General features: G+C 43.9%; 1 protein-coding gene across 1 annotated transcript in view; it reads right to left on the bottom strand.

Moving 5' to 3' along the window:
• Positions 1–27,441, bottom strand: part of LOC121005149 (pancreatic lipase-related protein 2-like) — a 247,085-nt gene that overhangs the window by 130,029 nt on the left and 89,615 nt on the right. The window contains exons 4-6 of the mRNA XM_040437715.1: positions 24,122–24,247; positions 5,774–5,908; positions 5,472–5,580 (exon numbers count right to left, since the gene is read on the bottom strand). Coding sequence (XP_040293649.1) covers positions 5,472–5,580; positions 5,774–5,908; positions 24,122–24,247 — 370 coding nt within the window. The remainder of the gene's footprint in view (positions 1–5,471; positions 5,581–5,773; positions 5,909–24,121; positions 24,248–27,441) is intronic.

The following is a 27,441-nucleotide window of genomic DNA, read 5'->3' as shown; positions in this document are numbered from 1 at the left end:
GTATTTATGCTGCCCTGGCATTTTAGGGTCCCTAAAGCGTGAGAAGAAGTCTGGGATCCAAATGTCTAAAAATGCCCTCCTAAAAGGAATTTGGGCCCCTTTGCGCGCCTAGGCTGCAAATAAGTGTCACACATGTGGTATCGCCGTACTCAGGAGAAGTTGGGCAATGTGTTTTGGGGTGTCATTTTACATATACCCATGCTGGGTGAGATAAATATATCGGTCAAATGCCAACTTTGTATAAAAAAATGGGAAAAGTTGTCTTTTAGAGAGATATTTCTCTCACCCAGCATGGGTATATGTAGAAAGACACCCCAAAACGCATTGCCCAACTTCTCCTGAGTATGGCGATACCACATGTGTGACACTTTTTTGCAGCCTAGGTGGGCAAAGGGGCCCACATTCCAAAGAGTACCTTTAGGATTTCACAGGGCATTTTTTACACATTTTGATTTCAAACTACTTCTCACGCATTAGGGCCCCTAAAATGCCAGGGCAGTATAACTACCCCACAAGTGACCCCATTTTGGAAAGAAGACACCCCAAGGTATTCCGTGAGGAGTGTGTCGAGTTCCTAGAATTTCTTATTTTTTGTCACAAGTTAGCGGAAAATGATCATTTTTTTATTTTTTTCTTACAAAGTCTCATATTCCACTAACTTGTGACAAAAAATAAAAACTTCAATAAACTCACTATTCCCATCACAAAATACCTTGGGGTGTCTTCTTTCCAAAATGGGGTCACTTGTGGGGTAGTTATACTACTCTGGCATTTTAGGGGCCCTAAAGTGTGAGAAGAAGTTTGAAATCAAAATGTGTAAAAAATGTCCTGTGAAATCCTAAAGGTGCTCTTTGGAATGTGGGCCCCTTTGCGCACCTAGGCTGCAAAAAAGTGTCACACATGTGGTATCGCCATACTCAGGAGAAGTAGGGCAATGTGTTTTGGGGTGTCTTTTTACATATACCCATGCTGGGTGAGAGAAATATCTCTCTAAAAGACAACTTTTCCCATTTTTTTATACAAAGTTGTCATTTGACAGAGATATTTATCTCACCCAGCATGGACATGTGTAAAAAGACACCCCAAAACACATGGCCAATCTTCTCCTGAGTACGGCGATACCACATGTGTGACACTTTTTTGCAGCCTAGGTGGGCAAAGGGGCCCACATTCCAAAGAGCACCTTTAGGATTTCACAGGGCATTTTTTACACATTTGGATTTCAAACTACTTCTCACGCATTAGGGCCCCTAAAATGCCAGGGCAGTATAACTACCCCACAAGTGACCCCATTTTGGAAAGAAGACACCCCAAGGTATTTCGTGATGGGCATAGTGAGTTCATGTAAATTTTTATTTTTTGTCACAAGTTAGTGGAATATGAGACTTTGTAAGGGAAAAAAAAAATCATCATTTTCCGCTAACTTGTGACAAAAAATAAAAAGTTCTATGAACTCACTATGCCCATCAGCGAATACCTTAGGGTGTCTACTTTCCGAAATGGGGTCATTTGTGGGGTTTTCTACTGTCTGGGCATTGTAGAACATCAGGAAACATGACAGGTGCTCAAAGTCAGAGCTGCTTCAAAAAGTGGAAATTCACATTTTTGTACCATAGTTTGTAAACGCTATAACTTTTACCCAAACCATTTTTTTTTTACCCAAACATTTTTTTTTATCAAAGACATGTAGAACAATAAATTTATAGAAAAAATTATATAGAATTGTATTTTTTTAAAAAAAAATTTACAACAGAAAGTGAAAAATGTCATTTTTTTGCAAAAATTTTGGTAAATTTTGATTAATAACAAAAAAAGTAAAAATGTCAGTAGCAATAAAATACCACCAAATGAAAGCTCTATTAGTGAGAAGAAAAGGAGGTAAAATTCATTGGGTGGTAAGTTGCATGACCGAGCAATAAACGGTGAAAGTAGTGTAGGTCAGAAGTGTAAAAAGTGGCCTGGTCTTTCAGGGTGTTTAAGCTAGGGGGGGCTGAGGTGGTTAAGGACGAGATGTCTGAAACGCGTTACCGATCACTGCATACGATGTGGATGTGTCTTCTGTTATATATTTTGCAATAAAGGAGAAGTTTTAAGAGGACCTTCATTCTATTCTGAAGCCGCTTTCTTCATATTTCGCATCAACTATATTTATTGATGGCACAGTGGCCACAGCCCCTCCCCTCCTCCTCGCTTCAGCCCATTGGTGGCAGCGGGAGCAGCGGCACAGGGGGAGGGACTGCCTCCTTCTCCCCTGTACTGTTGAGAAGAACATGGGGGGGCGTAGCGCGTGCCATGTCAGTTCAACTCCTGTGTGACAGGCAGAGCAGCGGAGGGTCTAGGCGCAAATGGCGACAAGACTACAGAGTCTTGTCTCCATTTTGCAATTCTAAGTCGCATTGGCGACCATTTCGGTCGCCATCTGGAGCCCTGTATGTGTGTGTGTGTATGTGTGAGGGTGTGTATGTATGTGTGAGGGTGTGTGAGAGTGTGTATGTATGTGTGAGGGTGTGTGAGAGTGTGTATGTATGTGTGAGAGTGTGTATGTATGTGTGAGGGTGTGTGAGAGTGTGTATGTATGTGTGAGGGTGTGTATGTATGTGTGAGGGTGTGTGAGAGTGTGTATGTATGTGTGAGGGTGTGTGAGAGTGTGTATGTATGTGTGAGAGTGTGTATGTATGTGTGAGGGTGTGTGAGAGTGTGTATGTATGTGTGAGGGTGTGTATGTATGTGTGAGGGTGTGTGAGAGTGTGTATGTATGTGTGAGAGTGTGTATGTATGTATGTGTGAGAGTGTGTATGTATGTGTGAGAGTGTGTATGTGTGTGTGAGAGTGTGTATGTATGTGTGAGGGTGTGTGAGAGTGTGTATGTATGTGTGAGAGTGTGTATGTATGTATGTGTGAGAGTGTGTATGTGTGTGTGAGAGTGTGTATGTATGTGTGAGGGTGTGTGAGAGTGTGTATGTATGTGTGAGGGTGTGTGAGAGTGTGTATGTATGTGTGAGGGTGTGTATGTATGTGTGAGAATGTGTATGTATGTATGTATGTGTGAGGGTGTGTGAGAGTGTGTATGTATGTGTGAGGGTGTGTATGTATGTGTGAGTGTGTATGTATGTGTGTATGTATGTGTGTATGTATGTGTGTGTGTATGTGTGTTAGGGTTTCGCCCCAGGGCCCCATTTCACCTAGAACCGGCCCAGTTCATAAGAGCGCTCATTCATAACTGGCCGGTATAATCTCTCTGTGTGATCAGGGATGTGCTACTGATAATCAATGTAACTAAATGAAGGAGGAATGACTGTGAGAGCGATCATTCCTCCCCAGTCACTTTACATCGGCCTGTGTACATTGCGGCCCCTTGAAATAGAGCCATGTGACAATGCGGCCCTCAGACCAAAAAAGGTTGTGCACCCCTGTGATAGAGGATAAGTGAATCCAGTGTAGAGAACAGAGAGGAACTTAATGGAGGAGCAGAACAGGCCTAGTCCACCATGTAGCTGCCATTGTAGCCCCTTGGCCCCGATCAAGCTAAGGGAGTATGTAGAACAGTATTCCAGCAGCACAGACCAGCGAGTCTACGTCTGGATATAGAGAAAGTCTAGTGGAGGTTGGAGCTAAATTAGCCAATGGACTTCACAAGCACCAGTGACCAGGAGGACCCTAGAAGAACCTGGACACAGCCGGATGATTAATGCACAAAATTATCCTTTACCACATGTCTCTATGGACATAGTGGAAAGTAATTCTTCAGTCAGCATATTTTCCAAAGAATAGATTTATATTCTTGTACATAGGAGCAGCATTATAGTAGTTATATTCTTGTACATAAGAGCAGTATTATAGTAGTTATATTCTTGTACATAGGAGCAGTATTATAGTAGTTATATTCTTGTACATAGGAGCAGTATTATAGTACTTATATTCTTGTACATAGGAGGCAGTATTATAGTAGTTTATTCTTGTACATAGGAGGCAGTATTATAGTAGTTATATTCCTGTACATAGGAGGCAGTAATTATAGTAGTTATATTCTTGTACATAGGAGCAGTATTATAGCAGTTATATTCTTGTACATAGGAGCAGTATTATAGTAGTTATATTCTTGTACATAGGAGCAGTATTATAGTAGTTATATTCTTGTACATAGGAGCAGTATTATAGTAGTTATATTCTTGTACATAGGAGCAGTATTATAGTAGTTATATTCTTGTACATAGGGGCAGTATTATAGTAGTTATATTCTTGTACATAGGAGCAGTATTATAGTAGTTATATTCTTGTACATAGGAGCAGTATTATAGTAGTTATATTCTTGTACATAGGAACAGTATTATAGTAGTTATATTCTTGTACATAGGAGCAGTATTATAGTAGTTATATTCTTGTACATAGGAGGCAGTATTATAGTAGTTATATTCTTGTTACATAGGAGACAGTATTATAGTAGTTATATTCTTGTACATAGGAGCAGTATTATAGTAGTTATATTCTTGTACATAGGAGCAGTATTATAGTAGTTATATTCTTGTACATAGGAGCAGTATTATAGTAGTTATATTCTTGTACATAGGAGCAGTATTATAGTAGTTATATTCTTGTACATAGGAGCAGTATTATAGTAGTTATATTCTTGTACATAGGAGTCAGTATTATAGTAGTTATATTCTTGTACATAGGAGACAGTATTATAGTAGTTATATTCTTGTACATAGGAGCAGTATTATAGTAGTTATATTCTTGTACATAGGAGCAGTATTATAGTAGTTATATTCTTGTACATAGGAGCAGTATTATAGTAGATATATTCTTGTACATAGGAGCAGTATTATAGTAGTTATATTCTTGTACATAGGAGCAGTATTATAGTAGTTATATTCTTGTACATAGGAGGCAGTATTATAGTAGTTATATCCCTGTACATAGGAGCAGTATTATAGTAGTTATATTCTTGTACATAGGAGCAGTATTATAGTAGTTATATTCTTGTACATAGGAGGCAGTATTATAGTAGCTATAATCTTGAACATAGGAGGCAGTATTATAGTAGTTATATTCTTGTACATAGGAGCAGTATTATAGTAGTTATATTCTTGTACATAGGAGAAGTATTATAGTAGTTATATTCTTGTACATAGGAGCAGTATTATAGTAGTTATATTCTTGTACATAGGAGGCAGTATTATAGTAGTTATATTCTTGTACATAGGAGCAGTATTATAGTAGTTATATTCTTGTACATAGGAGCAGTATTATTGCAGTAATATATTTTTATAGGGTGTTTATACTGAGTACAAGATGACTTCAATGTTCTTAGCATCTTTCACTAAGTAGGTCTCTCTAGTAGTCACTGAGCACCTTTCATATGCTACACATAACAATTAGAATATCTCTTATGGATGCACACAGAGGCTTTAACAACTTGAAGTTATTGCTCTATACTATATACCATATGTGGAATCGAGATCAAGAATTACCTATTATTAAAGGGATTCCTGGTGTCCTTTTTCCTGCTTCACCAGCTACTTGGGCTCCTAGACTGTGACCAATCAGAAGTATCATGGAAAGTGAGGAATTGCAGTTTTTCTAAATACAAAATAATGTGATTGTGTTAATTTTAGGACATTGTGTCTCATACATGATCCCTAATAATAGAAGCGGGGAAGGGGGGGGGGGGGGTCTGGGATTTGCTCAGCAGCAGGTGTCTGATATTTCTGATGGGCATGGATGTACAGGGTATCTTCTTGTGTGACACCCTCTGACCTCAGAATTTACTCACCACAAGTACCCTGCTAAAATAGGAAATTTCTCCCCCAACAATCTGGACGTTGTTCATTGCCTGGAAATAGATGGCGCTGGATCCTCCACTCCAGTCCACACAGAAGCAGTTGACATCTTCCGTTTCAAGAATTTTCTGAAAGTAAGTTTTAGTGGGTTCACACATTGGAAGGAAACATTTGGCAAAATAATGTGCTCCGTTCTCATACACCGTGCACCATATATAACGTGCGCTATTTTCATATAACGTGCGCCAATCTCATATAACGTGCAGCAAATAAAAAAATACGCCATCATATTGGTGTGGTTCAACATCAGCTTTCCTTCAATGGCCACTTTTCTAAATACTTGCATCCCCATTAGTCCTTTTATTGGATTAGACCAATGTACCCCAACCTGTGGCTCTCCAGCTGCTGCAAAACTACCACTCTTATCAAGTCCTGACAACCGGTTTGTGATGAGGATTTTAGTTTTGTCTCAGCTGGAGGATAACGGCGTTAGACACCTCTCTGTGCAGTACGGTTTGTTGATGACCCCATAAGGTGTGCTGCCAAGCGCACAAGAACCTACACCACATAGACCCACAGAACAGCAGCAGACCAGAGCCATACATTAGCCAAATAATACTGCCATACAGCTGTCTACATGATCTGCAGTGGCCGGATTTGGGGTGGCCCCAACGCTACACTGGGTCCCCCGAACACGGTCGAGGTGTCACCACATGTTGCTGCTCTCCAGAAGGGATGGTCAGGTGTAGTGCTCCCCAATGGGAAATAAGTACAGAAAGTCAGGGTCTGCAGTAACCAGTGTGTTTCTTTAGGCTACTTTCACACTAGTGTTTTAGTTTTCCGGTATTGAGATCTGTCACAGGGGCTCAATACCGGAAAAAACACTTCAGTTTTGTCCCCATTCATTGTCAATGGGGACAAAACTGAACTGAACAGAATGCTCCAAAATGCATTCCGTTCCGTTTAATTGCGTTCCCAGACCTGAGAGCAAACCGCAACATGTTGTAGTATGCTTTCCGTCCTGGGATGCGGAGCAAGACGGATGCAAGTCAATGGGGACTGATCCGTTAAACTCTGACACAATCTGACACAATCGAAAGCGGATCCGTCATCCATTGACTTTCAATGGAGTTAATGACAGATCCGTCTTGGCAATGTTAAAGATAATACAACCGGATCCGTTTATAACGGATGCAGATGGTTGTATTATCAGTAACGGAAGCGTTTTTGCTGAACCCTGCCGGATCCAGCAAAAACGCTAGTGTGAAAGTAGCCTTACTGGAGGAATTCAGGTACAAAACAATATAGGTGAGGCATAGGGCCGGCTTCTCCAGTCTCCTACCTGGCAGAAGAAGGGTTTGATGCTGAGGAAAGGCCTGAGCTAGCTGTCCCTTTGTCTCAAAAGGCCGGACCCTGGACAAATCCTAGCTCAGTAGTCCGGGTTGCTCCTTGGTCACAGGGCTGGTAACCCATGGTCTGTGGCTCAGTGTCCCCACCTCATAGTCTTCTTCTGGTCACTCCTGCAGACTGGCATGAGTCTTCCCCTCCAAGCACTGGTCCCTAACTGCAGAACACTAGGGGCTCTGACTGATCTCCTTATATACCATCTCAAGCTAGGCTGAAACCTTCTAGTGGGAGGGGTGGAGTGGAGAAGCTCAGCACAAACAGATACAATGTAACACTTTCCGTCCCTCATAGACTTACATTACAGCTTCAGTGATGCTCAATGACAATGACACAGCAGTTTTTCCAGACAAAAACAAGTTTCCAGATATAACAACATAGCTAAAACCAGACAGTCGAAAGGTCAGTCTGTCTGCTTTTGGTGGTAAACAAGTCTGGCTTTTCCCCTCCAAAACATGCTCTTCTTTAGACTCTATGGCAGCTGTGGAGAATTAACAGCTTCTCATTCAAAGTCCTAACAGTCTCTCAGTATTCATTAACCCTTTCCACAGAGCCTTGCAAATATAGTGATAATGAACTGGACATATCACAACATGTAAAATGCAGTTACGCAGTATTAAACTTTGTACGTTAACCCTTTCAAATTAAATAAAGTAAGAAGTTTTAATTTTGCATAGGGGAAACAGGGGAAAATGTCCAGAAATGACCACACTTCACAGTATCCCTGCCCAAGGGCACTACAGATCCACCGCCAGACACTGCAGAAATAACATATTATGTAGTGCCTGAGTAGCAGAACCACACAATGCCACCATGTAATACACAGCCTTACATATAGTGACCAAACGTACATTGAAAGCTGAACTTTACAGTATTGTCTTACTAGGGATGAGCGAACCCGGACCGCCCTGTTTGGGTTTGTATGAACATTACAGTGACTGGGCACCAAAACCCAAACACAGACATTGGCATGTAAGTCCATGTTCGTTGCTTGGAGTTTAAATAAAACTTGTTGAAAGGCTGCAGAGAAACCAATCAACAAGCGTTTAAGCTGTGGGCACTTGGAAGCCATCACAGTCATGCCTAGTATTGGCATGGCTGTGATTGACCAGCACATCATGTGACCCTGCATGCATAAGTGCCGGATCACGTGGCGCTGCCAATCTGCTCTGACTAGTGTAGGGACAGAGGAGCTGTAGAGACGTGTACAGAAAAGTGCACCATAGGGTAGTAGGTTCCAGATTAATGTACTGGTGGATGGAATGAAAAATGGAGGCTCACCTTAGGTAATTGTGCTAAGCATAGGCACAACACTATTGTAGACTTATTAGGGACAGTTGTCCAGTCGCCGGGTATGCAGCCAAAGTGTCCGATTCTTCAGGAGGACAAGCCCAGTCTCTCCAAAGTCAGTGTAATAGCAATGGTAGGACCCCACTTTAGGCGCAAGACCACTGGTCAGGACGGATGTAGAGGTGATAAATATTTCTTCTTTAATGGAAATTGCTCATCAACAAATAAAATAATGCATTTCGGGGGTACTTAGGTCCCCTTCTTCTTAACCTGATGATTAACATCTGTCCTGACCGGTGATCTTGCGCTAAGTGCAGTCCTGCCATATTGCTATTAGTGTAAGGACAGGACGCTGCTGCACTGAGGGACAGTGTTAGGGTTTTATTTTTTTTATAACTCTGTAGGTGACCTGTAGGCATTTATGTGGGTGCAATACAGCTGTTTTGCACCAGTGACACAGAAATACCATACTTAATTTGGCTGTTAATTCTGTGGTTGACCTAAAGTCACTATTGGGGTTCAAAACTCAGAATTTTTATCCGTCTTACTGTTATGAGACAATTAGTCAGTCTGTTAATAGTGTTGGTGACCTATAGCCATTTTTGGGGGTACAAAACACCTCATTTGCACCCGTGACACAGAAATACAATTGTTTGTCAGCCAATTTGGTAGGTGACCGTAAAAGAAAGAGGGGAGCATCAAATTGGGGATGTGGTCGTGGTGCTGCTGGTGTTGGAGCTCTTGCTGCAGGCAATGGACGTTGTCAATCTGTGCCAGCTATGCGCCCAAAGGAAACACCTTTTTCTTGTGCACGCAGGCGGCAGGAGGCAGGAGGTTCTGCATCATTTTGTAAGAACGAATGGAGAGGCCAAAACAAGTAGAGGTGGTAGCAGATTGGATGGCTCACAGTGCCTCCAGTTCCTTCACATTGTCTTCCACCCGATCCCCTGCTGAAAGCGCAGAGTTGGCACCGGCGGCCCACGGCCATCTGTCTTCCACCTCAACCCTTGCTGAGCCCCAAGTCATGCAGCAGTCACTTATGCTTTTTGATGATGCTGCTGATGGGGCTTTTGCGGGCCATCCACATAGCCCTGCCCCAGAAGTGGAAGAGATTGTCTGGACTGATGCCCAACCACTTATGTTTGAGGATGAGGACGTGGGAGGACCGCCGCAGTGCGTCTCTGATGATGACAAAACAGAGGTGTCAACTGCTGCAGCTTTCTGCACTGTGCAGACTGGCAAGGAGGGCAGGGGTGAAGAGTGGATAGAAGATCATGTGGAGGATGATAAGGTCCTAAACCTCACATGGCATCCAGGTCATCCGAGTGATGTGTGCAGTTCAGAGGAAGAGGTGGAGGTCACGCAGTGCCAGCTGCACAGCAAAAAAGAGAGCAGATTGGCTGGCCCCCAGCCAGTATGCCTGCTACTGCCCATGCTCTGAGGCAAAGAGCACACCAAAGCCAGCTCAAAGGAGTTCCCTGGTGTGGCAGTTCTTCAGGCAGTGTACTGATGCAGTGGACCGGACTGCAGGGGCAGTATGTGAGTGCATGGTGGGCTGATGGGGGTAGTAGTCGTACTCACGGTTTTGCAGCTCCCTGGGTTGGCTTGCAGTGATGAGGAAGACAGCACTAAATCCTCCGGGGCACTTTGTATTGCAGGGAACACCGGCCAGATGGAAGTTGAGGTGCCCTTGATGGTAGTGGGAATTCTTAGGGTGCTTTGGTGGCTGGGCCGCTGGGTTCATGACGCCAGCACTGTGAGGTGCAATTAGGTGATGAGGTGGAATAAGGAGACCAAGTTTCTTAACAAACTCCCAGTACTTTACTGAAGCTAGTCCAAAGGTCATCAATGTATGCAAAAGTCATTTACAGCAAGTCAGCTTCTACAATGATTCAGATTAGTTCCCAGAAGTTGCATAAGGGGCAGTTTTCTATAACAATCAATCTTTCTCCCTTGTTTCTCCAGGCTGGAGGGATGGACTATCTCTGCTGTACTGTATAATCATATACTTCTGTATCCTCTCTAGGATTACTATGTTCTGACAGATGGCCTTTCTTTCCTTGGTTATGGTGGGCAGCTTGTAGCCTTTGATGTCTCCACCTAATGAAAATGAGACTAGAGCCTGATAAACAACAATTACCTTCATTTGCCAATATTCTCACTCCCTCTCTGAGTAGCCTGGTTCTTCTGTAATCTTTACCTTCTATGGGCTGAGGCATGGAACTAACTTTGGAGTTTTTTTTAACTCTCCAAGATGGCTGCTGAGGTGCAGCTTTTCCTCAGACATCATACACACTGACCTCCCTCTCCTTCTCCTCTGTACTGTGTGCAGGGCGGAGTCAGCCCTGGGAGGCTTGTTAGAACCTCACCCTCTCTATGCAACTTTATTGGAACTCATATACAAGCACAATTTACATGAAACACAATCACAGTATTAAGCAGTGTGTTCAGGACACTGCACTGACGACAAGATACGGAAGGTTTGCATGCTGTGCAGTCAGAGCCTGAAGCGAGGCATAAATGTTCTAAACCTGAGCACAACCTGCATGACATAGAAACATAGAAACATAGAATGTGTCGGCAGATAAGAACCATTTGGCCCATCTAGTCTGCCCAATATATCTGAATACTATGGATAGCCCCGGCCCTATCTTATATGAAGGATGGCCTTATGCCTATCCCATGCATGCTTAAACCCCTTCACTGTATTTGCAGCTATCACTTCTGCAGGAAGGCTATTCCATGCATCCACTACTCTCTCAGTAAAGTAATACTTCCTTATATTACTTTTAAACCTTTGACCCTCTAATTTAAAACTGTGTCCTCTTGTGGTAGTTTTTCTTCTTTTAAATATGCTCTCCTCCTTTACCGAGTTGATTCCCTTTATGTATTTAGCAGTTTCTCTCATATCCCCTCTGTCTCTTCTTTCTTCCAAGCTATACATGTTAAGGTCCTTTAACCTTTCCTGGTAAGTTTTATCCTGCAATCCATGTACTAGTTTAGTAGCTCTTCTCTGAACTCTCTCTAGAGTATCTATATCCTTCTGGAGATATGGTCTCCAGTACTGAGCACAATACTCCAGATGAGGTCTCACCAGTGTTCTGTACAGCGGCATAAGCACTTCACTCTTTCTACTGCTTATACCTCTCCCTATACATCCAAGCATTCTGCTGGCATTTCGTGCTGCTCTATTACATTGTCTTCCCACCTTTAAGTCTTCTGAAATAATTACTCCTAAATCCCTTTCCTCAGATACTGAGGTCAGGACTGTGTCAAATATTCTATATTCTGCCCTTGGGTTTTTACGCCCCAGGTGCATTATCTTGCACTTATCCACATTAAATTTCAGTTGCCAGAGTTCTGACCATTCTTCTAGTTTTCCTAAGTCCTTTTCCATTTGGCGTTTCCCTCCAGGAACATCAACCCTGTTACATATCTTTGTGTCATCAGCAAAAAGACAAACCTTACCATCGAGGCCTTTTGCAATATCACTTATGAAGATATTAAACAAAATTGGTCCCAGTACAGATCCCTGTGGAACCCCACTGGTAACATGACCTTGTTTTGAATGTTCTCCATTGACTACAACCCTCTGTTGTCTGTCACTCAGCTACTGCCTAATCCACTTAACAATATGGGAGTCCATGCTCAATGACTGCAGTTTATTGATAAGTCTTCTATGTGGGACAGTGTCAAAAGCCTTACTAAAATCTAGATATGCGATGTCTACTGCACCTCCACAGTCTATTATTTTAGTCACCCAGTCAAAAAAATCTATAAGATTTGTTTGACATTGATCTCCCTGAAGTAAACCCATGTTGTTTTTCATCTTGCAATCCATGGGATTTTAGATGTTCCACAATCCTATCCTTTAATAGGGTTTCCATTAATTTCCCCACTATTGATGTCAGACTCACTGGTCTATAGTTGCTCGATTCCTCCCTACTACCTTTCTTGTGAATGGGCACGACATTTGCCAATTTCCAATCTTCCGGGACGACTCCTGTTACTAATGATTGGTTAAATAAATCTGTTAGCGGTTTTGCCAGCTCACCACTAAGCTCTTTTAATAATTTTGGGTGTATCTCATCAGGCCCCCTGTGACTTATTTGTCTCACCTTAGACAGGCAAACTTAGAACATCTTCCTCTGTAAAGATACATGCATCAATGATTTATTAGTCATCCTTTCTAGTGGAGGTCCTTCTCCTTTTTCTTTGTAAAAACTGAACAGAAGTATTCATTAAGGCAGTCGGCTAGCCCTTTATTCTCTTCTACATACCTTCCGTCCTTTGTTTTTAATTTAGTTAGTCCTTGTTTTATTTCCTTTTTTCATTTATATATCTGAAGAATGTCTTATCCCCTTTTTTTCATAGACTGAGCTAGTTTTTCTTCTGCCTGCGCTTTAGAAGTTCTTATACTTTGCTTGACCTCTCTCTGCCTAATCTTGTAGATTTCCTTATCTTCCATTGCTCTGTTTTTTTTTATAATTACAAAATGCTAGCTTTTTATTTTTAATGATTTGGGGCCACTTCTGCTGAGTACCACAGTGGTCTCTTCCCTTTTTTGCTTTACTGACAAGTCTAATGCAATTATCTGTTGCCTTCAATAATGCACCTTTTAAGTAGTCCCCATTTCTCCTGACTCCATGTAATCCGTTCCAGTCTGATAAGGACTCATTTATGACTAATTTCATTTTTGAAAAGTCTGTTTTCTAAATCTAAAACTTTTGTTTTTGTGTGGTGGGACTCTTTCACAGTTCTTATATTAAACCACACTGACTGGTGATCACTAGATCCCAAGGTTTCGCCTACAATGACATCATATACCGAATCCCCATTTGTGAATACCAAATTCAAAATGGCCTCCCTCCGGGTTGGCTCCTCAACCAGGCATCTAACTGTAAAGCACGAGCTGCAGTGGAGTAGATGCCTGAAAAAAACACTGAAGATCTCAGGCTCCTCCTGCTCCCTCTTCTGCTCCGGTCTCGGCCTCTTCCTCCCCCTCTGGAGCGACAGGGCCACCTGGCACACCTCAAAGTGAGGATGTGACAGCAATACCACCACCAGCAGTGTCACTGAGCTTCTCCACACTGTCCCATGGAAGCATTTCAGGTGCACTGGGTGGGGTCATTTGTGTGAGTTTAAATTACTCCCCTTCCCAGTGTCCTGTGCGGGTTATAGCTTATTCTTGTTCTGGAAAGGTGGATTTGCTGTTTCTGCTCTGCTACAAGATAAGTTGGTTTTTGTTTTCCGTTTTGTGTGCTGTCTAGGCTGCCTCTTCCCCCTTTTTGCTGATACTTTAAAACGCTTTGATTTACCCAGGGCCGTTCTGAGATTGTTTTTTCGTCACATATTTGTACTTCAAGACACTGCTAAAATTGGGTCAAAAAGTTAATATTTTTGCATTAAAAAATACCAGATTTACAAAAAAAATGAAAAATATGTAATTTCTAAGTTTCAGTTTCTCTACTTCTGTAATACATAGTAATACCCCCAAAAATTGTGATGACTTTACATTCCCCATATTCTACTTCTGGTTTGTAGCATTTTGGGAATGATATTTTATTTTTTGGGGATGTTACAAGGCTTAGAAGTTAAGAAGCAAATCTTGAAATTTTTCAGAAAATTTACAAAACCCAATTTTTAGGGACCCACTACAGGTCTAAGTCACTTTGTGAGGCTTACATAATAGAAACCGCCCAAAAATGACCCCATTCTATAAACTACACCCCTCAAGGTATTCAAAACTGATTTTACAAACTTGTTTAACCCTTTAGGTGTTGCACAAGAGTTATTGGCAATGGGGATGAAATTGAGAATTTCCTTTTTTTGCCTAATTTTCCATTTTAACCCATTTTTTCCACTAACAAAGCAAGGGTTAACAGCCAAACAAGACTGTATCTTTATTGCCCTGACTCTGCCATTTAGAGAAACACCCCATATGTGGCCGTAAACTACTGTACGGGCACACAGTAGGGCGTAGAGGGAAAGGTGCGCCGTATGGTTTTTGGAAGCCAGATTTTGCTGGACTGGTTTTTTGACACCATGTCCCATTTGAAGCCCCCTGATGCACCCCTAGAGTAGAAACTCCATAAAAGTGACCCCATCTAGAAACTACACCCTCAAGGTATTCAAAACTGATTTTACAAACTTTGTTAACCCTTTAGGTGTTGCACAAGATTTAATGGAAAATAGAGATACAATTTCAAAATTTCACTTTTTTGGCAGATTTTCCATTTTAATATTTTTTTTCCAGTTACAAAGCAAGGGTCATTTGCTAAAAATGGCCGGGCAGAAAGGTGAAAATTGGCTTGGTCCTGAAAGGGGTTAAATGCCTGTTTTAGCTACATATGTTGTTATGTCTGGAACTTGTTTTCGTCTGGAAAATCTGCTCTGTCATTGCCATTAAGTATAATTGAAGCTGTAATGTCGGATTGAGAATATTTTGGCACATATCTAAAAATCTGTATTCAAGAGAGATATTGGGCGATAAGAGCTGGGCCGTTTAAGTCTTTATCTTTTTTTGGAATAAGAACAATAATGGCTTCCGAAAGTGAGCTAGGAAGAGAGCCCTCTAAATAAGACTCATTGAGGAAGAAGTGGGAGGAGAACCTCCCCTTGTCTCCTATAGATTTCAAATGGGAGACCATCTGAGCCGGGGACAGAGTTACCCTGAATGGAACCTGGGGCCTCGTGTAGCCTCACCTAATGAATTAGGGGTATTTAGAAGAGCCCTTTCATTGTCCACCAGGTTATAATATTTAATTTCTCAAATAAATTGTCCAGTTCCTTTTCAGTCCCAGACTGTTCTGAGGAGTATAGTGTGGAAAACAATGTAATAAATTCCCTCTCCACTTCCCCAGCATCAGTCAGAATCCGTCTATTTTTCGCTCTCATACTTTGTATTTTATTCTGACTTTGCTGATTCTGGATAATAGAGGAGAGCAGCCGCCTCGGTTTTCCGGCTTCGCAAATATATTTCTGGCCACTAAAGAAAATCCTCTGTTGGCCCTTATTAAAAAGATATTTTTTATGATCTTCCCGAGCTTAATTTAGTTCTTCCATTTTTTCATTCGTTTTATTCCTAAATATCTCCCTTTCTAGTTCGCCTACCCTATCTTCAAATTATTTTTCTGTTTTCACAAATATAGCTTTTCTCCTCTTAATTTGTCCCACATACACACCTCGAATGAATGCTTTGAGTGCATCCCACACGAAGTGTATATGCGAAGAACCAAAATTAAAATTCCAGAATTCTACTATCTCGTAAGAGATTTTCTCTTGTTCGTCAATCAAGCTCAGCCATAGGGATTCAACCTGAATCCAGCGGGGCTGGACCGATCTGCCCTAAACCAACAAGATGGGAGAATGATCCGAGACTCCACAGGGGTTCATATTTCCATATATTCCACTCTATCTATGAAATCAGGGGTAGTGAAGGCTATGTCAATCCGAGACATTGCTTCACAGGACCGACTAACACGAAAATGCTCTTTTATTCCCGTACAAATGTCGCCAGATATCTATGAGTGCTAATTCATGACAAGGTTTATATAGTAAGGTATGTTTTCCCCTTTGTTCTTTCTGACCAGAGGCGATCGAAAATCTATTTATATCTGGGACATCACGTTGTTAAAATCCCCGGCAACTATAATCGGGCATGCAGCCCTACTGCTGGCGAAGGCGTAACTGCATTTTACATGCTGTGATATATATCCAGTTCATTATCACTATATTTACAAGGCTCTGTGGAAAGGGTTAATGAATACTGAGAGACTGTTAGGACTTTGAATGAGAAGCTGTAAATTTTCCACAGCTGCCATAGAGTCTAAAGAAGAGCATGCTTTGGAGGGGAAAAGCCAGACTTGTTTACCACCAAAAGCAGACAGACTGACCTTGTGACTGTCTGGTTTAATTCTGTTGTTATATCTGGAAACTTGTTTTTGTCTGGAAAAACTGCTGTGTCATTGCCATTAAGTATCATTGAAGCTGTAGTGTAAGTCTATGAGAGACGGAAAGTGTTACATTGTATCTGTTTGTGCTGAGCTTCTCCACTCCACCCCTCCCACTAAAATGTTCTCGTCTAGCTAGAAAATGTATATAAGGAGAGCAGTCAGAGCCCCTAGTGTGCTGCAGTTAGGTACCAGTGCTTGGAGGGGAGCCTGAGTGACCAGAAGAAGATGCTGAAATGGGGATACTGAGCCACAGACCATGGGTCACCAGCCCTGTGACCAAGGTGCCACCCGGACTACTGAGCTACAGACCGTGGACCCTTGACTAGGATGTCAGCGTCCTGAGAGAGATAGAGAGAGAGACAGCTAGCTCAGGCATTTCCTCAGCATCAAACCCAGCAGGCAGTAGCAGGGCAGTGGTTACGGAGGTGGCTGGGGAAGGTAAGGCCGTGAGCACGGGGGCCATCGGGTCATCGGGGATGGCGCCACAAGGGTCAGCGGATAAGGAAGAGGGTAAGGAGAAGGAGGGGGAGAGCCTTGTTTGGATGACGCGGCGAGGGGGAGGTGTACGTTTGCTTTCTTGGAGTCCATTTGAAGCCAGAAGTAAAGGAAAAAATTTGGAAAGGGGAGAACGTGGACATTTTCTTGTTACTTCCACTGGAACGATTTAATCTGGATAGGGACCGGAAGGATGATAAGAAAACGTAGGATGAGTATAAGTGGCGGTACTGTTTGATCCCGCAGACTTGTAGGCGTTCGTGATTCTGGCCAGCTTCATTGGGGAAAAGGCACCGGAAAATTGTTCCACACTCTTCTGATTACCTGGACGCAATAGGTAAAGCGTACCGTGTGTATGGGGGGCAGGGGTGGTTGAGGCAGCAGAAGGCGGGTTTGTTCTACCATCCGTTGGGATCATAAAGACATTGGTTGTGGATGCGAGTGATGTCTCCGGTAAGGGCCGGGCAGTCCTTTCTGGGGGTGTCGGGGGTTCTGGGCAATGAGAGCGCTCGGCGGGCCGTACAAAAGGGTTATGTTTCCTGTTTAACGTGGGAGGTTGCAATATGGGACAAGTGCAAATTAAGCACTAGTGTTCCTCATGTGGTGGGTATCATGGAGCACAGAAGTGCTTTAAGGGACATAAGCGAGGGAGTTTTGGCAGGGGGGAAAAATCTGAACTCGGCAAAGGAATTCCCTGGGGTGGTGTCTGAAAAGTTTACGTAAAGAGTTGGAGTTGGGGTAGCATGGCGGGTCCCTTTTGGGACTGACGATGCCGGATTGCAGGTGTCACATCTGGGGGCGGTGCTGAAGAGGGAGCCTAATAAATTTCGCCTAATACACCACCTTTCGTTTCTAAAAGGGGGTTTGGTTAATGATGGGATTGTGCCGGAGTTGTGTTCTGTGGTTTATGCATCGTTTTATGAGTCGGTTCGTTGGGATCGGGAATATGGGCGGGAGCTCTGTTAGCTAAGGTTGATATTGAGGCGGTGTTTCGTCTTTTGCCAATGTACCCTGATTGTCAGCATGTGTTTGGTTATTTTTGGGACGGGGGTACTTTGTCAATCGGTGCTTGCCCATGGGTTGTTTGGTTTTGTGCGCCTACTTTGAGATGTTCAGTACATTCTTGGAGTGGGTGGCATGAGATTGCTCTGGTTGGGGTTCTATTATCCATTATTTGGATGATTTTTTGTTCGAATGGCTGCTCTGTTATGTTGCATACATTCGAGGCTATGTTGCAATGTTTTGGGATTCCTTTGGCATCAAATAAAACAGAGGGTCCTACGATGGTGCTGAGCTTTTTAAGGATAGTCATTGATATTGTTCCAATGGAGTGCAGGCTGTCTGAGGACAAGGTTGAGGATCTACGTCGGGTGGTGTGGGCAGCGGAAAATGTGGCTTCCTGAGGTACAGTTTCTAAGCTTAATTTTGCATGCTGTATTATGAGCATGGGGCAGATTTTTTGTAGGAGGTTGGCCCGGGCAATAGCGGGGGTCCAGGCTCCTCATCACTTAATTCGGCTGCGTAGGGAGCTGAACGATGATTTGCCGGTTTGGGTGTCCTTTTTGGGGAAGTATAATGGGCGGACATTTTGGATTGCTGACATGTTGGTAGCAGCTGATCTCGACTTGTTCATGGATGCAGCAGGGGGGTCCAGATTTGGGGCATATTTGCAGGGTCATTGGTGTGTGGGGGAGTGGCTGACACAATGGAAGGTGGATGGTTGGGTGAAGAATTTGGTTTTGCTGGAGCTCTTCCTCATCTTGGTGGCGGTATCCATTTGAGAGGAATTTTTCCATAATAAGAAGGTGCGATTCCATTGCAAAAATTTGGGAGTGGTGGAGGCTATTAATCGCTTGCTGCAGCATTTGGTTTTGGGTTGTTTGTCCTTAAATGCTTGGATCGTTGCGTCCCACGTGCATGGGGTGAGTAACTCAATTGCGGATGCTGTGTCTCGTTTTCAGTGGGACCGGTTTCGGGTGCTGGCACTGGAGGCGGACGAGCAGGGAGAAAGCTTCCCCCAAGAATTGTGGAATCCGCCATTTGGTCAGGAGAGGAGTTGGTGAGGGGATCCTTGGCAGCATGGACCTGGGCGGTGTACGAGAAGGCATGGGTGTCACGGTCCTGCCGGTGACAGGAACTAGAAGATCAAGGAGACTGGCTGCACGTGATTGACAGCCTCTTTGGTTTCATCTTTCTGTGTTGTTGCTGGGGATGACCACACCTCTTGTCTCAAATGTAGCTTAAGTGGTCATTCCTTCTCCTCTATTTAGTCTGGCCTCACCCATCATGCTATGCAGTTGATAACTCCTTGTTTGTGGAAGTCCTGGTGTTGGTTCTCTCTGAGTTCCTGCTGGTCCACATACTTCTGGAAGTTTATTGTATCTTTGTTGTTGTTTCCCCTACCTCCTGATATTAGGCCTGAGGGGGTCTCCTATTCCTTCATCTGGAAAGGAATAGGCCAGGAATAGGGTGAGATTGGGCTTAGGTTCCTGCGTATGAACATTCCTACCATCAAGGTCTGTTCATACTGATAACTTTAGGGCTCGGCGTAGGGACTCACTAGGTGTGACTATTTCCCTTTTTTCTAGGTTCCAGGCCTAATACCTTTTCCCTTCCCTTCTGTGTTCAGTGTGGAGTGTATTTACCACACTGCGCCATGACAATGGGGGCTGTGGGGTGAATGGAAGAAGTGTTTTAATGGGGTATGGGCTGGATGAAGGGGTTTTGGTGCTGTTGTTTGTGGGGCACTGCAGGGATGAGGGGTGGTTGGTGTCCAGGATGAAAACATTTATGCAGGGGGTGATGTTTGGTTGTAGCAGTCGGGGCATAACGGATGTGACAAAGTGATTCTGAGTTTTACGGGCGCTAAAGGGTTGGAGGAGGTGGTCATCTGGGATGGATCAGCAGTGGCCCGTCTCCTTTGATTTGTTGGGGAATCTCATGGGGCAGTTGGGGCTGGTTTGTGTGTAGGACGGGGAAGTGAGGTTGTTTTGTTTGGCTTTTTCTCTAGCCTTCTTTGGGGCATGGCATGTAGCGGAGCTGCAATATTAAATCCCAATATCTCCACTGATAAAGTAAGGTAATCCACACTGAGCGCTGAAAATAGGCAATATTCCCAAATCCCCCCCAGTAACCGGACGAAACACAGTTCTGGGAGTCAACACCCTGCTGGGGGAAACAATGGGACAGGAAAAAGGGGGGGGGGGGAGAGGCACAGAAAAGCAATGCATTTAACATAGTAAACATTACAGTAAGGGCAAGATATATACAAAGACATTCTATAAGTGGCGATGTTTGCCACATGGCACATTGGGGAGTTTTGTTAGTCCGAGTAGGAGCCGGGAAGGACAATTATATAGGGAGGGGTTGAATTCCGTATTAGGAAGCCAAAAACTGATCAGTTGGGTTGCGGGTATTGGGTGGTTTTATTCCAGGTGGATGGGTCGGCCACATGCCCGGTGCAGTGTCTCAGGGAGTTTGGGGTGCGAGATGCTTGTGCGGACAGGCCGTTGTTGGTCCATGAAGATGGGTTGTTTCTATCTCGCTTTCAGTTTGTAGCTTTTCTGCAAGCTTGTCTGAAGGGATTGGGTAGGGACCCCTCGTTGTTTGGAGGTTACTCTTTCCATATCGGCGCGGCCACTGAGGAGGCTCTGTGGAGGCTGGGGAACGACACATTGTGATAACCAGGGGTAACCTGCTCATAATAACTGCAGTTAACTCCCAACATAGGAGGGGCAAAAAATGAGGAGAAAAGGAGATTTGAAATTAGAGGACAGGTTTTGACAATGATAATAAGACAGGCCAACATTGACCTGATCATCAGTCAATGAATCAAAATTATATTCTTGATACTGAAGGGTATACCTATAAATAAGTTACTACATAGTAGTAGGTTTAACAGATATAGAGTTAAATGCATAATACTGTATGTAAAAAAAATCTAGTTTTTGGGAAGAAAGAAAGGCTACAGCTTCATCACGGCTCACCTTATATATTATTATTGAGATTCTAAGATTTTCTGATATAGATCATCAACCCTGGTCTAAAGAAAGGAAGAAAAAGTGAAGCCTTCATTGGGTCCTTTTGGACCAAGGCTGTCTAATCTGTAGATCCACTTAGTTTCTTCTTGCAGTAAGAGTCTATCCAAATCGTCTCTTCACCCCTAGTGTTTTTTTACACACACCCCAAAATGAGAGGCATTTAGGATCTCCTGCATGGTATTGTCTTACATGTCTTGATATTGTCGTGTCTGCTTTGGTGTTAATGCTGCTAATGTGTTGGCATATTCTGTGTCTAAACTCTTGAATGGTCTCCCCTACATAGAGATTATTACAAGGGCACTGAGCGATATAGACGACACCTGTAGTTTGACAGTTGAGGAAGCAGTGGAGGGACGACAGGTCGGTGGAGAGGCTGAATAAGGCGAGGATTAAGGTTAATAGGGCGGTGGGTCGTTTTGTTGTGCGGATTGGCGGTATTGCAGTGCGTCATACTGAGCTTGAAGCGGGAGAGGGGGCGCTCTGGAGAGCAGACGGTTTGCACCTGAACGCCGTGGGCATTGACTTGTGTTGTTCCGACTTACAGGACGGTATTGAGTTGGCTCTGCGGGTGTAGCGGGACGCAAGGGGGTGAGGGTTCCCCTCCTTTTATCGTGGGGGGGGGCTTGTAGTTGGTGGTTCTGGTGGTTCTGGTGTGGTGAGGAGGGAGCCAAAGATGGCTCTGGACTCCCCAGGTATTGGATTCTGGGGTCTGATATGGCGGGTATCTGCCCACGTTGGTTGCCCATGGTTACAGGGTTCTGCCTCTGAGCTGGCGTTTATCGGCTAGAGGTAATTTAAATGAGGGGCGGGGAAGTTATCCGTCAGGTTTACGGGGCTCCAAGGACCCTCCCGGTGCTGTCATGTTACGCAGGGTTTAATAAGGTTTAATGGCTGCTGTGGCCAATAAAATCCACTTGTGGTGTCGTGTTTTATTGGGGACGGAATGGGGGAGACGGGTAGGAAGAACGACTCGACAATACATTAGTCAAGTGCAATTTGTGCATTCTCTTTGGATATTTCCCAATGTTTTGGGGCCTCCGCAAACAAAAACTAAAAATGGAAAAAAATATAAAAAATGTTGGCTTCCTACTCCGCCTACACCGCCACGTCCGCCTCTTCCGCCTGCACAGCCACATCCGCCTCCACCTCCTGGCTCAAGATTATTATGTCTTATATTGGCAGGGTAGAGAAATGTCCCAAACCCCCCAAAAATGGCTAAAAGTCACACACAGAATTAACAGTGTTGGCTTCCTCCTCCGCCTCTTGCACCTACACCGCCACGTCTACAGCCTCCTCAACTTCCTACTCCACCAGGGCCAGCGCTTCGATATAGGCAAGGGGGGCAATTGCCCCTGGGCCCCCGAATCCTTAGGGGCCCCCAAGCCCACCACCTGACACCGGTGCCGGCCCGGAACTAACGGCAGGTCACAGGGAGATGAACACTTCCATTGTGGAATACAATTGGCTGTGCTGTGGGGCAGGGAGAGGCGTCTCCCTTCCCTGTTCCTCTGATAGGCTGCCAGCACAAGGCCCGCAGCCGAGATGACATCGCGCCGCCTGAGCCGTACAGCGCGTGACACAGGCCAGAAGAGGCCTGCATCACATCGCTGTGTTATGGAGGTAAGTATAAGTGTTTTTTTGTTTGTTTTTTAATACCGGACTATCTGTTACTGCCACATGGGGGGAGCGGAAGGCACTTGATACTGGCACATGGGGAGAGTTTGGCACTTGATACTGGCACATGGGGAGGGTTTGGCACTTGTTACTGGCACATGGGGGGCATGGAGAGGCACTTGATACTGGCACATGGGGGGTGGAAGAGAGGCACTTGATACTGGCACATGGGGGGTGGAAGAGAGGCACTTGATACTGGCACATTATTATGGGGCACTATGGGGGCTTCTACTGAGGCCACAAAGAAGGGGTATTTTATATGGGGGGCTCTGTGTGGTACTAGTATTATCTGTTTCTGCAGTGTAGTACTGGGGAGCACAGCGGCACAGTATTGGGGGTGGTAGGATGATTTGTCCAGAAGATGGGAGGATGATGGAAAAGTAGTAAACTAAGATTTTTTTGTTGTTGTCAAACTGCAGAGACGGAAAATGGCGACCAACTGGTGTCTGGTCTGAAGTTCTGAAAGGAGCAGACGAGGACAGAGAACATCTACATCAAAGGAGACGTTACTGGATGGAAGAGGTATGGGGCGCTGTATTTCTGTAGTGATGGGGGGGCGTTAAAGTCAGCAAGTGTCGTGTGTGTGTGTGGGGGGGGGGGGCTTATTGTTTTTTACCCCAGGGCCCCATTTCACCTAGAACCGGCCCTGTACTCCACGTGGACCTCCGCCTTCCTTGTTCAAGATTGTTATTTTTTTTTATGTATTTAAAGTTATTTTAAGTCATTTTCCTATCCACATTTGTTTGTAGTACTACTCTTACCCCATTTTGGTTCCTTTTGCAGCCCTCTAGCCCTTTCTATGACTTTTTTAAAGCCATTTTTCAGCCCCAAAGTTCAGGTCTCCATTGACTTCCATGGGGTTCAGTGTTCGGGGTCAAGATTGGAACCTAAACCCTTCGAACCTGAACATCCACCAATCTTCTCATCACTATCTCTTACATTATCCTGTGAGTTTTGTCCTTTATTATTCCTACTGGTAATACATAAACAAGTTAACCCCTTGGTGTTACCCGGCCCTGTGTAAATAGGCTGTGCCCCGGTACAGTTTGTCAGGTTCTAGTTCAGAGGTGAGCAACCTTCAGCACTCCAGCTGTTGTGAAACTACAATTCCCAGCATGCTCCATTCATTTTTATGAGAGTTCTTAGAAGAGCAGAGCCAGTATGTATGCTGGGAGTTGTAGTTTTACAACAGCTGCAGTGCTGGAGGTTGCCCACCCCTGTTCTAGTCAGTACACACCATAAAGAGAAGGAAGGTGATAATTTATTGATACATTTCCATAAGGAATAACAGAGGAATGCCACAGTGCAATAACCCTTTCTATCACTGCTTCTCTAATAATCGCCAGAATGTCTACAATAGTCTGTGACTGAGAGTGAGTCTGCGGGGATCACAGATGTTGGGGCTTCTCTGAACTGTAGATGTCCTGGGACACTTTAGGTACTGATAGTTGACAGGTCAGGACCACATCTACTACATGTTTACCTGGCACAGGTCCACAAGCCAGGGGTCGCTTCCCTTCTCCGTATATCCGTGGATAATGAACACAGACTTTCTTCTGCAGTCAAAATTGGATTCATGAAACGTGGAGATATTTCTGGCACTGAGAACCTGGAAGAAAGGAGCAGAGACAACCACAAAGTCCTTAACAGTGACCAGTGTAGTACAGGAACTAATGACCCCTGTACTATAGGAACTAATGACCCCTGTACTATAGGAACTAATGACCCCTATACTATAGGTTTAATGACCCCTGTACTACAGGAACTAATGACCCCTATACTATAGGTTTAATGACCCCTGTACTATAGTAACTAATGACCCCTGTACTATAGTAACTAATGACCCCTATACTATAGGTTTAATGACCCCTGTACTATAGTAACTAATGACCCCTATACTATAGGTTTAATGACCCCTGTACTATAGTAACTAATGACCCCTGTACTATAGTAACTAATGACCCCTATACTATAGGTTTAATGACCCCTGTACTACAGGAACTAATGACCCCTGTACTATAGTAACTAATGACCCCTATACTATAGGTTTAATGACCCCTGTACTACAGGAACTAATGACCCCTGTACTATAGTAACTAATGACCCCTATACTATAGGTTTAATGACCCCTGTACTATAGTAACTAATGACCCCTATACTATAGGTTTAATGACCCCTGTACTACAGGAACTAATGACCCCTGTACTATAGTAACTAATGACCCCTATACTATAGGTTTAATGACCCCTGTACTACAGGAACTAATGACCCCTGTACTATAGTAACTAATGACCCCTATACTATAGGTTTAATGACCCCTGTACTATAGTAACTAATGACCCCTATACTATAGGTTTAATGTCCCCTGTACTACAGGAACTAATGACCCCTATACTATAGGTTTAATGACCCCTGTACTATAGGAACTAATGACCCCTATACTATAGGTTTAATGACCCCTGTACTATAGGAACTAATGACCCCTGTACTACAGGAACTAATGACCCCTGTACTATAGGAACTAATGACCCCTGTACTACAGGATCTAATGACCCCTGCACTATAGGGACTCATTATCTCTGTACTACAGTTAGGTCCATATATATTTGGACAGAGACAACATTTTTCTAATCTCTGTTCTATACATTACCAATGTCTGTAAACCTATGACTGTAAACCTATTCACAATACCAATACCATTATACAATGTGCAGATGACACGACCGCGATAGGCCTGATCTCCAACAATGATGAAACAGCCTATAGGAAAGAGCTTGAGAACCTAGAGAGATGGAGTAAGAACAACAACCTCCTACTCAATACCAAGAAAACAAAGGACCTAATTCTGGATTTTAGGAAGAAGAAACGAAATGGACACCATCCCATTAGCATTAATGGTGGAAACATGGAGATAGTTCAAAGTTTCAGATTCTTGGGAGTTCATATTAGTCAGGACCTGTCATGGACAAAAAACACAACAGAAATTACCAAAAAAGGCCTTCAGAGGCTTTATTTTCTGAGGAGTCTGAAGAAAGCACAACTCCCAAAACAGCTGCCCCATAGAATCTGTTATCACCGACTGCATTACAGGGTGGTCCTTCGGCTGCACTTCTGAGGACAAGAAGACCCTCAAGCGCATCCTCAGAATGGCCGGCAGAATCCCTGGTCCTCAGCTACCATCACTGGAGGACATCTTCACTGCTCGCTGCAGCAACAGGGCAAAAATTATCTGCAGGATCTAACTCACCCCAGCCACAGCCTTTCCATCCCCTACCCTCTGGTAGGCGTCTTAGAGCCCTACACGCCCGCACCACTAGGCTGAAGGACAGCTTTTACCCCAAAGCAATCAGTCTCCTAAATGCTCGGAGATTATTGCCCCTTCCTAGGATAGAAACTACCACAGACTGAAAGTGACGGCTGCATTCATGACCCCATGATGACCTCTTGTCTGCAGTGGTGTCTGATCAGTGCAATGCTTTAGTTTGAATGTCAGTTCTTGTTCCTCTGTCCATGGCATCTAGGATTGCTCCAAACAACATTTCATTGTATTGTACATTGTATTACATTGTATTGTACAGTGACAATAAAGGCATCTTATCTTATCTTACCACAATGGATTTTGGACACAATTCAGACGCTGGTGAAGTCCAGACTTTCAGCTTTAATTCGGTCGGTTGAATAAAATAATTGCATAAAAATGTGAAAAACAAACGCATTTTTAAACACAATCCCTTCATTTCAGGGGCTCAAAATTAATTGGACTAATTAAATAATTGTAAATAAAATGTTAATTTCTTATACTTGGTTGAAAACCCTCTATTGGCAGTGACTGCCTGAAGTCTTGACCTCATGGACATCACCAGACGCTGAGTTTCCTCCTCTTTAATGCTCGGCCTTTACTGCCACGGTTTTCAGTTGCTGGTTGTTTGTGGCCTTTCTGTCTGGAGTTTAGTCTGTAACAAGTGAAATGCTCTATTGGGTTCAGATCCGGTGACTCGGCCGCTCTAGAATATTCCACTTCTTTGCTTTAATAAACTCCTGGTTTGATTTGGCTTTACGTTTCGGATCATTGTCCATCTGTATCAGTTTGGCTGGATCTGAGCGCACAGTCTGTCTCTGAAGACCCCAGAATTCATCCGTCTGCTTCTGTCCTGTGTCACATCATCAATAAACACTAGGGCCCGGGGGCCACCAGCAGCCATGCATGCTCAAGCATCACCCTGCCTCCACCGTGTTCTGGTCACAGTCTTCATTCTGGTCCCCTAGGGGCGTGTACACTAGATGGGCTGTACTTGCATTGTATGTGTTGTAAATTACTGATTGGTTGCATTTTTAAACCCCTGTGGGCAGTACTATGTTTGTGGTTTATGAATAATAGAGGCTGTACGTGAAGTACAGTCAGACCACTTCTTGACCCTCAACACGGAGCCTTGTCTCGTTATTGGGTGGATTCACTGTATGCTGTTAGAAGACCGATTGCCAGAAGTGTAAGCTGATCCCTGTTCGTCTGCTAACAGCTATTCGTGAGGTTCCAGTTTGGAGTGCTACTTTGTATCCAGTTCGGGAGTTGGTGTTCTGCAGTAGCTGTGCCTGTCTCTCAGAAAGGGGCTTATCGCCTAAACGGATTTTAACCCCTTGTCTGTGGAAACGGTCCGTTACATTGGTGGCAAGCAGCGGGATCGTTCCCACAGCCCAGAAGGACAGCTACAAAGAAACATCATTCCCTGGAATTCCAATTTGAAGGCAACGCATGTCCCAGTACAGCGACCCTGACAGCACCAGAATGGAAACAGCAGTGGAGTA

This window comes from Bufo bufo, chromosome 6, assembly GCF_905171765.1.
Source record: "Bufo bufo chromosome 6, aBufBuf1.1, whole genome shotgun sequence".
In the NCBI taxonomy this organism is placed as follows: Eukaryota; Metazoa; Chordata; class Amphibia; order Anura; family Bufonidae; genus Bufo; species Bufo bufo.
The sequence above is the reverse complement of the archived record's forward strand: the minus strand, read 5'-3'. Positions and strand labels throughout refer to the sequence as shown.